The sequence below is a fragment of the Symsagittifera roscoffensis genome, chromosome 1 (genome assembly GCF_963678635.1).
Source record: "Symsagittifera roscoffensis chromosome 1, txSymRosc1.1, whole genome shotgun sequence".
Lineage (NCBI taxonomy): Eukaryota > Metazoa > Xenacoelomorpha > Acoela > Convolutidae > Symsagittifera > Symsagittifera roscoffensis.
The window spans coordinates 65,431,434-65,443,821 of NC_087062.1; the positions used below are offsets into that span (position 1 = coordinate 65,431,434).

A 12,388-nucleotide genomic window follows, 5' to 3' on the forward strand; every position below is an offset into this window, starting at 1 on the left:
GGATGCAAAAGGTTGTTAAATGATTTCTATTTTCCTAAACTGTTAGTTCTTACGATTTTTTGGTTAGCTTAACCTGGGTCTATTTGTTCAGGGTTGGAGAGAAAAGTATATCGATTCCGAAGAATGATTTTTTACTTTCTCGTGGCTAGTATAAGTTAAGGTGTTAACTTACTTAATCTTACTTAGGGGTAGTGATTGTGTTCAAGGGTTGGAGAATAGTAAATCGATCCACAAGGTTCAGGTATAATTAGAACGCGAGTAGTTCGTTAGATACTATTTTAAACTTACTAAGTCTAAGATTTATCCTGGGTCTGTTAAGAGGGGGGGGTCAAGTGAAGGATGAATAACCGAAGTTCTTCACTGTTTATCCTAATTTGAATGATTAGTTTTGTTTAAAAATTTCTATTAGTCTTAGGTCTTTAGAAAGGGTTGGGTAGTGAATCGACGTTTGAGGTCGTTAGACACTAATTAAGTGGGTGGGGGAGAACAAAGTTGTTCTGTTTGATCCAAGGATAAGCCTTGATGATCAAATTTGAAATTTAATTAAGTAGAAAATGATTTAAGATCCAAGGATAAGCCTTGATGATCTGGTTTTAAAATTAAGTGAATTTAAGTTTTAATAAAATTTTAAATGTGTGTAAAGGAAAGATTTAGTGTTTTGATGATATTAGTGGGTTTATGATTGCTGTTATGTTTTAGATGATGGAGCTGGAACAACAGGATGATTTATGATTACTAACCATTTATTGTCATGCTACTAATTTTTATTTTTATTTTTCAATAAATATTTTTCAAACATGTTTTGTATATTACTGCAGAGTTTTAGGAAAACGATCTTAGATCTTTTTATCAATCGTTATTGTATATTAATAATTTTGTTTAGCGCCTGAAATGATTTTGAAGATTAACTTCAAGGTTTTATGTTTGCAAATGAAAATCTAAATTCATTGCCAGTAGTATTCTAAATATAAAAGTTTGTTCTGGTTTTTGCCTAACTATCATATAGCTATATGGCAAGTTTCTACTTTGTCGTATGTCGTCTCTGGTTCGAGGTCTTCTTCCAATTCCGGGTAGTTCTGTTATGGTTCGGAATATTGGCTCTGATCTATTGAGTCGTAGAGACATTTCGATTAAATTATTGTCGTATAACATTTTTAAAATGTTTTTGTCTAATTTCTAATCTATTTTGGTTAATTCTAAGCTATTAAGGTCTTGTTCGAGACTTATGGTCGCACCAGATGAGTTATGACCGAGTTGGTTAACTCATAGAGTAATTTCGGATAGGGTACACCGTCTGCTCGTCACGCTATCTTATTTTCGGCCGGATAGATTCGTGCAACTTCTTAGTCTAATACCGATCCTAATCTTACTCTTATACTATCTAGTCTCAGGTTGTTTAACTAGTCTCTGCTAGGCTCAATAGATCTAGGGTATACTGGTTTATTGCGGCTGCTGAAGTGCTCGGGAGAGTCCAACTAATTTCTAAGTTAAATTCAAATCTCTCTGGTGCTGAAATTACAAGTAACTTCAGCACTTACAAATAAGTGGGTTGTTAGTTAGATGGATCATGATTGGTTAATATTAAATACTTTACATTGGTAAAATATCTAAATTATCCAATCATAAAATGTAGTCTAGATCAGGTTCCACTTCGCTTCGCCTTTCCTGGAAACTTTTGTGTATGGTTGGTTTTGCTTGTGATTTTTGATCACCAGGAAAACTTAAGCTTTATGTTAACGGACAATAATCGCCGAATGAAAATTGGAAAATACACATTTTACAATGTAAAAAATAGGCTGGTAAAATTTGCGAATAGCTAAATACTGCGATTGTTTTATATTCGTTGCAGCTTCTAGTTTTGTTATCGTTAATTTGACAAAAGATATCTTTATGAAAAAAGAGGCTAGAAATGAATGCAATTCATATTTTTGACACAATACCTCATTCAGACAGTCGAAAGTTTTTTGCCGTGTTTGTGCTTGTTTTCGAAATGCTGATTCGTGTCTGTGTTAACCGTATGAATGTGAGTTTGCTTATGAGGAATTAGTTTCAGACTGTGGTTTGTCGTTGGATCTGAGAGACCTGTTGCAGGCCAGATTCGATAGAGAAACGCCGGATTACCAGCTGCAGAGTGACGTCAGAGCCAACATCCACAGATACATCATTCCCTGTGAGTCCACTAAATGATCAACATTGTGACAGAATTAATATGCTATTGTCTTGATTGTGATTAGGATAACGGGAAGGTTTTCATTTTATCTACGATTAGAGTTTTTTTTCTCATTTCACGTTCCATTTAGCTCATCGATGGTGCCTTTTATGAATTATTCCATTTCGTTTTGGAAGCTAGCATGGTTTATTACTTAATAGATGACATGATATCATTTGAAGGTTTGTATACAGAATTGATAGATACTATATAACTTGAAACTCGTTTTGGAGTGAACGGCTTCAACTACACTTTTTTGGACATTGGCTACATCATAGACATTGAAGAACTAGTGAGAAAAAATTCTCTAATCTGTCCTATTTTTTTTTTTCATTTTTTAAACTCGTTTTGATTTCACCATACCTATTACTCGTTTTTTTTTCTGCGAATAACTAAAGCGAAGAGGTATTGAGACCTTGTTTTCAGCTATTTAGATAAATTGGAACCTTTTTTCGGCTCAGAGACATCTGAAAACGGATCTGTAGATCCAATGGTGAACTCTCACGCAGTACTTCCTGTTCCGACTATTGAAATTGGGGAGGAACTTTGTTTTCGTGTGTTTTCTATTTTTCCAGGCAAAATCAGGTATTTGCTAATTCACTGTGACCTTCGACTAAGCCTAATCGCAGTTTTTTTTTCGTTCAGCTCTTTTTTATCACACCACGCCAACAAAAAACGACTAATTTGAAAAAAAAACTTTTTGTATTTTTACGACTGGTCGGAACATTTTGTGCCACTTGCTTAGCAACCGGCTATCCTTGTTTTTTTGAATTTATTATAAATTTTTGTGTTTTATCTGCCTGAAAGCGGTTATTATATACGCAAACAATCTAATCTGATTTGTATTTCTTATTGTCCAGACACGACGCTAATGATGGAACAAGAAAATCAAGAATCACCATATCAACACGTGACCCAGCTTCAATTCCTGGATCTCGAGAACCAGAATTTTTTCCTGGAGAGCACAGTCTTCGAAGGTAAGTTTCCGAAAAATATTTTTGAACGTTAGATTATTATATTGATATTCTAACCTCGCCTTCGTAGCTTTTCTATGACATTGTTGATCTTACCTTAAACTTAGTTGTTTAGGCAATTATTACGGCACCCCCTGTCCAGAAAACATAGCTTTTGACGACCACGTCAGTGAAATCCAGGAGGACACTCCCATAGAATCCCATGCATTCACTGATAAAAGTAAGAATTTTTTGCCGTTGTGTTAAGTGCGAAATTGGTCAGAGAATATTTGATGCAGTCGGAAAATTTTCCTAAAACAACCTTAATTTCCAAGTAAACCAGCAAAATTCATTAACTTGAAGTTAACTTGGAGAATTTTGCTGTGAATGTGTTTTTTATTTTTCAGTCATGGAGTTGCCACCCGGCTGGGAGAGAATAGAAGACTTGGACCAGAACATTGTTTATTATGTCGAGTAAGCACAGACTTAACATGTTTATGTTCTAGCTTCAGTTTAATCAAACAAAGAGATTTATTTGTGGGGCTGTCACAATAAATATTTCTGTCGAAACCTCGGGAAGCGTTCGAGAGATTGGAACTATCAAGGTGAAATGAAGCTGAAAATCATGATCACGTGCTTTTAACTTTGAAACTATTTGACCTCAGGACCTCAGATATAACTCATTTAATTTAAGCCGGAATGTTTCTCGGTTATATTTGTTTGTACGCTTTGATGGAACTAAATCAATTTTCAATCAAATCTTTGTGGTGCTCATTGAAAAACAAAACCATACAAGTTTAAATAAAGACTGCTTATTATGTTTCAGTCATATCAACAGGAAGACTCAATTTGAGCCTCCCGATCCAATTCAAATATCACGTGAGTACCTGAGATCCGTAGTTTTTTAGTTGCCCTTTTCCCTGATAAATAAATGAACCCAAATACTGAAACGGCCAATTTGTTTTGACACAAGTCTATAATATCAAATATCGTCTCAAATTTTTTCAGAGTGGAAAGAATATAAAGCGAAGGACAAAGCTGTTGGTAGTTTGTTGAGTTTGATTAAATGGCAGTGGAATGGTTTATCAAGATACTTTTTTCAGAATTCGAGGTAGTGCAATCTAAAATAGACTCTGAACCAGTGCGAACAGACTATTTCTGGGAGGACGTGGACACAGTTCTGGTCAAATCTGACCGGGGATTCGGATTCACTCTGCAACCTGTTGGTCCCTCCTACGACATAAAACAGTCGCCTCTACATGGCAATGAGGACAGTGGAAGTTGGTATGTACGCCGGTTGAAGCTACTGGGCGATGCTCTGCAAATAACGGAGATCGTAGAGGGAGGACCAGCAGACAGAGCGAAATTAAAACAAGGTAATTTTTCTGCAAGCTGAAGTTTTTTTAGTAGGCGTTTAGGAAAATGTGTAAAAGCCATGTCTGGAACCAAATAAATTTGAACAACAATTCTGAATTAATTTGGAAAAAGTTTATTACGAGCATTGTGCGGGCTCTGCCTAGTAGAATAATAATTTGTTTATTTACAAGATTTCGGTTTAAATCCAGGAGGTACTCTAAATATTATTTTTTACGAAAACGAAGCTTGTGTCAGAACTGTTTTGTTTTCTGGACAAAATGTAATTTGCTTATTTGGGTGACGTTTTTTCAAATAGCAACAGTTATCTTACAGCACTTTTATTCTCATTATTTTTTTACTTCTTTTAAAAAGTTTTTCACACACACGAATTAGCGCCCATACTTTCATTTTATGAAGTCCACCTTTTTCCAAACCAAGGATTCAAGAAAAATACTCTTTTGTGGAAATTTTACTAAAATAAGCATTGGGGATTTAATACCATCTTTTCTCTGCTTTATTGTTGGCTAGTCCTTGCTAATTTTGAAGCAATCGTGGCGCAAAGGCGAGGATGTGAGAATCCTAATTAGGAGGTCGGTGATTTTTCAAGGCTCCTTCCTTATTTCACTGTTTAACCTTTTAGAGCTACTTCTTGCTGTTCTCGCGCTTTGCGTTTTTATAGCAAATTATTACAGCACATGAAATGTCCTAGTGAAAATATAATAATACCTAATTTTCTTAAATTGGTTTAGATTTCGTGGAAATTTTCAATAATAAAAGGTGCTTTGAAATCAAAGAGTGTCAGATTGAAAATATTCGTATATCAGAAAGTTGTAAAATAATTTCAAATAGAAGTTTTGCGGGTCAGTTTTGCTGTTCCGTGCCAATTGACACTTTTGTAACTATCTGAAAGCGGTGTCTCGCAACAATCGGTGGCTCTCATTTTGTTCTCTCTTTCTTGTCATGTTTTTGTTTACTTAGGGTTGTAATCGCCAAATTCGAACCGAAGAATTAGTTTAATTAAATCAAACAAAATGAACAAAACAATATTGTTTTGGATCGGAGTTAGTTATCAGAAAAGATTTGTTAAAGAAGACTTTTACCAACACTTTTTTAACGGTTGTTGTTCCGACCATTTGAAATATGGGGTGGGGGGACGTTGTATTCGGGTGTGTTTTAGTTTTTCTTTTTTGTTTTCCGCGCAAAATCATGTACCACAAATAATCATCGGAATGAATCGAGTGATATATAGTTTTAAAGCAATGCCAGTCGTGATTCCAGTGACATTAAAAACTTACCAAAAGTTGTCGCAGTATCGAGAAAGACGTTTAGTAGACGTTTTAGGGCTTAAGTTTTTGATTTTTAGTCTTTAACTCGAGTGAATAATGTGAGCGAGCAGGCTTACAATAGCTTTTTATGCGTACTTAAGGACGTAAAAACTTGGTTTTACTCGAGTAAAGTTGTTTTTATAGTGTCATCTGTAAAATTTGTTTTTAGAAGTATAGTTGATCTCTTGTCTTCCTGCTTTCATGGAAGGAATTATAATCGGACGGCTTGTCGTGCAAAGTCTCTCCTAAAGATAAAGATAGAATCTGAATAGCCAATAAATCGCAGCGATTTATCAACTCGGCAGTTCAGGGCTTAAAATAGTTCGCTCAATAAATAAACAGAACGACCTGAATAACCTAATTACAAAACATGTTGAATCAGTCAGGTAATGAGATTTGTGCTATTTGAAAGTCTGGAAGCGGAAATGACTGTTTAGTTTAGTTTGTTTGAAATGCCGTTAAAATGTCATTAATGGTGTGAATTTTGTTCAAATAAGGAAGCAGAAAGTTGATATAAACATCGAAGGAAACTCGATCGTATCTAAAAGGGACACTATTTAATTTGTAAATCCCACTTATCACTTCAAATCTCAAATTTCGAGAGGGAAAGTAGGTTGCGTCCCACCTAGCTAAGTGTTTACGAAAAGAGTATATCCGTATGTCAGTTGGTTTGTTTACTAGGCGATATACTCTGCTTGGTTAACGAGACTTCGGCCATAAACGCAGACAACAGACTGATTGCGGGAATATTCCAAGCACTGTCTGAAGGAGATTCGGTCAAGGTATCTGTCAAGAGATTCAAGGATGAACCCAGTTTAAAAACCCCAATTTACGTCTCTTCTGCTGCTGGGTCGAGTACAAATAGCAGTTCTTTGAACCAGAGCGGCGCCTCAAACCAGAACTCATTCGACAAAACGGTTTCTTCGAAGGCAACAGTTATAGACGTTTCAGAAATGTCTCACCAGCGGAATAGATTAAACTCGAAAGCCGACTTTTACAGACCTCAAAGTGCGAGTTACAACTTTGACGCCCAAAGGTCTTCATGGAACAGACGAAGCGATATCGAGTCCCCAAACAATCGAAATATCAATAGCAATAACAGCAGTTTTCATGAGGTAAATGCCAACGGCAACGGTGCTATCATGCACGCGCCTCAAAGATATTCGGCGGGTAATGATTACTCGGCTATAAACTATAAACGCAGTAGTCAAGGTTTCGACAGACATCGAAATTCGAAGGAAATTGATGAACTGGAGAGAGAATCGGCGGCAATTGATCACATTTATGCATCGTTAATTCACGACCAGACAACATCAGCGGTGTCTTTACGACAGAAGCTACCGAGTCAGACGCAATATCCGCCGATAGCTCAACAGAGTCAGAGTCGTCTCAGCAGACAGTCGGATTCGTCTTCTTCTCATTTTGTGAACGAGGATCGAATCAACATAAAAGGTTCCCAAAGTTATGAGACAAGCAGACCTGTTTCACAAACAGAAAGCGAGGACAATATGTTGGGTGAGGATATGATGGGGTATGAATCCAAGAGTAGCACTCTGACCCGTAAGACGAAGGACTTGGAGCCACGTCAGCTTTACCAAGTGCAATCCAGCAACGGCCCATCAACTTTTCCTGAGTTAGTCTATTTCAATATTCCAGCTTTAAACCTATTTTAGTGCGATTGGAAACCTATTTTAGTGCGATTAATTGTTTGGGTTGGCAATATTATATATTTAGGCCCTTTATGCCAGAGATTGACATAAATAAGCGTGTTTTTCTGAAGCAAATTGGCCTATTTCTTGCCTATTTTTTGTCTGAAGTAAATTGGCCCATATCGAAACTTTATCAGGGCTCGAGCGCGATATGTTATCGTATAGTTTTTAGTCATTTTTTTATTCCGAAAAAAATCTAATCCGAAAAGCTGATGTGAGGTTTTTGCTTCTCAGAATAATTTAAGCGGGTAGAGTGGGTGAGGATTACTCGCGTCTGAAAACATTTTACAAAGATAAAAATTTTACACATTTTACAAAGATAAAAAGTACACATAACATAGTCTGAGTATCGATACTAAGCTGCATTACCAGGAAAAATATTTTTGTATTATCAATTTGCTTTGTTAGATATTTGTATGATTTGACCTCTATGTCTAATGATGCTTTAATTGCATTTTTATGGCCCTAAATTCAATTCTGAACAAAAGATTTTTTTAATGGCATTTGAGGAAACCTCAACGTCCCTCTCAGCCATTTGATCACTTTTACAGGCTTGCACCTTTTGTCTTCCAATATCCAAATGTACAAAAAAATACTATGTTGTATTTCAGTGGCCAGCACCTACAAGTTACGATTATGAAGAGCTCGTTTGGATTCGGGTTCACTCTAGCTGCAATCGCCCTGAACGGATACCACGTGCAAGTGAAACAAGTTCTAGACCAGCAGCACTGTCAACAGTTATGCAGTGGCGACATCTTAACCAGCATCAACGAAACAAGCACTCGCAATGTGTCCAAAGATCAAGTTGTTAACATGCTCAAAGGCTGTCCTGTAAACCAACTGACGTTTCTAAACGTGATCAGAGGTGTGCAATCAGTAGCTGAACGCCTAATGGGAGGTTCGATTCTTGCTTTGAATGGTAATGGTGACGCAAACTCGGCGAGGCTCTTGGCGCCTCCCAATTCAAGAAGGAACAGAGATGATGGCGATTTTTACGTAAAGTTAAAAACAAAAAGGGATGAATTTGGATTTGAAATAAGAGGAGGAGCAGAAGAGAATTCCAGTATCTTCATCGGATCCATTTTGGACAACACAGCTGCCTCCGAAAACGCACAAATCAAAAGTGGCGATGAATTATTGGAAATAGATGGGGAATCGGTAGCCGGTGAAGCGCACAGCAAAGCTGTCTGGCTTCTGAAGAGAGCAAAGAGTAGAGGCCAAGTGGTGCTGAAGTTGAGAAGGAGTGCTGCGTTTCTCTACGACTTGACAGTTAGACGAAGTCCAGAAGAGAGTTTCGGATTTGTTATTGTGACGTCATCAAACAAGCAGTATACGAAGATTGGCGGCATTGTTCCAAACTCTCCTGCTGAGAGGTGTCGCGACTTGCAGGTATGAAACCAATTCTTTTTGCATCTATTTTTGCGAACGAAATGAATTTAAATTGATCACTCTGAATGATGAAACAAAAGTTTGTAAAATATTTTTTCTTACCTTTGATAAGCTATACTTTTGAACTTCAGGTAGATGACCGTGTACATGCAGTGAACAATGTGAGAATACAGGGCTTGGAGCACCCGAGTATAGTGTCCTTGATCAAAGAGTCAGGACAAGTGGTCACTCTCACTCTGAGCAGGGATCCCGTGTGGTCACAGTCTGAACAGAAGCTGAACAAGTCCTCTGAGCTGAAACTACTCAATGCACTCACAAACGAATTCATCAATACAAGTCTACTTTCTAATTCCAAGTAAGAACAAATTGAATGATGCAAAAACCTTCCACTTATCTGTGGACGGAGTGTTTTGAAAAAATGCTAATCTGAAGCAACTATCGATGTTTATATTCAATTTATTTCAATTTAGGGAGACCTCGAATATGAGTAAGATGAACAATGCCAATTTCCTGTTCAGTGAATCACCAGCACAGAAACCAAATCCCTCTCAGCTCAATGGAGGTCTTAAATCTTTTCTATCCTCCAACTCTCCTCAAAATCCCTTGCCGCCTAGACCAGCCAATTTGCCTACGGATCTGACCCCGGAGTTAATTAACCACAGTGTTAGCCAACAAGCATCCTCTATGCATAATTTTAGTTCGGATTTGAACTCTCCCTCGGTGGGCAATATTCTCAAGTGTAGATTAGTGAGAGACGAGAGAGTGGGTTTCGGATTCAGCGTGAAGGGAGGCGTGGACTTCGGGAACCCGATCAACATATTCAAAATTGCGCCTGAGGGACCTGCCGACAGATCTCAGCGAGTAAAGGTAGCTTGCCAGATATTCTAACTGGAAATCATAGATAAATTGTGAAATGAAACAAGTGAGTATTTGAATTCGAGATGTTTTACTGAAGATAAATAATAATTCCTCAAGTAATCTCGAAATGGGTTTGGTTTAAACATCAAAAAAGCTAGAAACTAACGCCGCTGATTTCAAAATTGCAGAGCAATTCAGATGTAAATGTTTCAGATTGGTGACGTGATTCTGGAAGTTAACGGCGCGAGTACACATAGCATGACTCATGCGGATTTCTTGAGTGCAGTTAGAAGCACTCCTTCTCAAGTGCAACTGGTACTGAGCAGAGCTTCAACACCTGCTTATCTTTCTCAGCCTGTCACACCCACTGGAAAATTCTGAAGTTCAAATGTGTTCTATTGCAACTGTAGACTGATATTATAGATCCATATCTATCTTAAGCAGTGGTGTATGCTGGATTTTCTTGATGTGCTTTAGATTTGTATCAGGTTTTTTTCCTGCAATTATTTTAGTTGCGAAACCCGCGGCGACAATATGGAAAGGGGTCTGCGGAATTGCAATGAATAGTTGATCCACAATGAACGTGGCATAAGTTTTGGTGTTGCAATTTTCGAGTCAACATTTCTCTATCCAATATTTAAATTAGTAAAAAGCTCGCAAATTTTGTGACGCTATTAATAGTAATTTCCCTATCCTGAGTTTTTAAATTTTCATTTGCAAAATTCTAATTCGTTTTAGAGATTAAATGTGTCTAATGTTGACTGTATATGTAGATAAGTATAGCTGTACGTTCCTCTATTTTTAGACAAATTTAACTGATTTCGTAAATGACTTTTAAATAACTGAAAAAAAAATTGAAAGGAAACAGGATGACCCAGCAAGGGTGGATTTCGACTAAAATTTAGTTTGATTTAAACTTGAAGAAAAAACCACTTGATAGGCGAAACTTCAAGATATAGGTGAAAATTGATAGCCGAGGAGATGCATACCCATGTGAGTCATTTTTAAGGATACTGATATACCTTTATATGACCAGTGAATGTTTTTACTAAGAGGTGATCTAAAAATGTTTGGCCGTTCAAAATTGTATGAAATCGTGATAAAAATTGCCGTATATTTGAATCAGGGGCGGATCCAGGATTTTCTCGAGGGGTAGCGGATTTTAAAACGATTACGTTCATATTTAGGTCGACCAAATTGGTTTTCCGAGCGCTCCCCTAGAACATTATAAGCGACTACGTATTAGTGTCTTAAGAAAAATTTGAGGTTTGGTCGGCCCAGAATTGGATGTCAGAAAGTAATACTAAAGTGTCAGAAAGTAATACCAAAGAGATTCTTTGGTTGACGAAGGTGTCGAATCCCTGATACGGTGAAGGCGTCGTCCCATAAATCCGCTCCTGTTTAATTCAGTTCATAGAGAATGAGTTCATAAAATCAACTAGTTTTTGACTTAATTCGAGTAATAAATAGTTTTATGTGAAATATTCATGAAAACAAAAACTATATTTGCTGCGCACCATTTGCGATACAAAACAAAAAAGTCGAAAAAACTATATCTATTAAAATGAATCAAGCTAGCTATGAAAAAATGATGCCACGGCAATAGAATGTGAAATTGGCATCGGATGAAATTTAAATGAGCGATATCAAAGCCAAAAGTAACAAAGCAGAAAACCTTCATGCTGAAAAAATTTATCCTACAGAAAAATTTCAAGCTTTTCAGAACGTACACACACGCACATAACTTTTGCGGCTATCAAACGACCAATAAAAGGTCACTTAGCCAATTTAACATAGACCGAAATCTACTAGGCTGAAAAACAGAGCAGGAAAAAAGCAATAAAATTTTGACAAATCGAATAGAACGGTCTTTTCAAATGCAGCAATCTAAATTTGTCTTTTAGTTGACGAAAGTAAAAATTAAGCGTTCCTATGATCAAAGTTAATCACCGGTAAAAATCTGGTACTTGGTTTCAACTTACTAGCTCTCGTGTGTATAAAAAAACAGTTCATTGCCGAAAACTGAATTAGACTTATTAATGCCTCCTTTGAGGAATTCTTGAAGTTGAAGCAATCATTCGTGGAAAACGTTCCGATAAACATCAAATCCCCGTGATAACTCAATTAAGTTGAAATCTCCATGAACGACTGTAATTTTCCTAGCGATCAGAAATGGTGTTGCAAACGAATACTAAACTTTAACATAAATAACTTGTTCACAGAATGGTCATTCAATTTAGTAGGAAAGTTACAAACTTGTTAGTGCTCTAATTTACATGCGTAACACAATATCTAAATTCTTTACTGACGCAGGATTTAGGATTTCGTATAATTTCTGCATTTTTCTGCTTTTCAGGGATTTTGACTTGTTTCGTCAATTTAGTTGCCTCATCTGACGTATTTTGAAGAACGAAACTTTTTTTTTTGCCTTTTTGTGCTTGGAGCATGACATAAACCTTTAAAATTGAAAAAAAAAATAGAGCTTTAAAGTTATTATGACCATTTTGCCGGCTTCAACGGGCGTCTACCCTAACTTTGTCTGCATAGTTAACAATCAATAAATTTTGGGGTAATGCTGATTTATTGATG

At 36.8% G+C, this 12,388-nt stretch overlaps 1 protein-coding gene across 1 annotated transcript in view; it reads left to right on the forward strand.

Moving 5' to 3' along the window:
* Nucleotides 1-10,587, forward strand: part of LOC134847854 (membrane-associated guanylate kinase, WW and PDZ domain-containing protein 1-like) — a 28,217-nt gene extending 17,630 nt beyond the window's left edge. Inside the window, exons 2-12 of the mRNA XM_063865093.1 lie at nucleotides 2,054-2,170; nucleotides 3,070-3,186; nucleotides 3,299-3,403; nucleotides 3,570-3,636; nucleotides 3,989-4,041; nucleotides 4,266-4,538; nucleotides 6,525-7,476; nucleotides 8,164-8,941; nucleotides 9,073-9,296; nucleotides 9,412-9,808; nucleotides 10,013-10,587. Coding sequence (XP_063721163.1) covers nucleotides 2,054-2,170; nucleotides 3,070-3,186; nucleotides 3,299-3,403; nucleotides 3,570-3,636; nucleotides 3,989-4,041; nucleotides 4,266-4,538; nucleotides 6,525-7,476; nucleotides 8,164-8,941; nucleotides 9,073-9,296; nucleotides 9,412-9,808; nucleotides 10,013-10,180 — 3,251 coding nt within the window. The 3' untranslated portion in view covers nucleotides 10,181-10,587. The remainder of the gene's footprint in view (nucleotides 1-2,053; nucleotides 2,171-3,069; nucleotides 3,187-3,298; nucleotides 3,404-3,569; nucleotides 3,637-3,988; nucleotides 4,042-4,265; nucleotides 4,539-6,524; nucleotides 7,477-8,163; nucleotides 8,942-9,072; nucleotides 9,297-9,411; nucleotides 9,809-10,012) is intronic.
* Nucleotides 10,588-12,388: the final 1,801 nt, after the last annotated feature.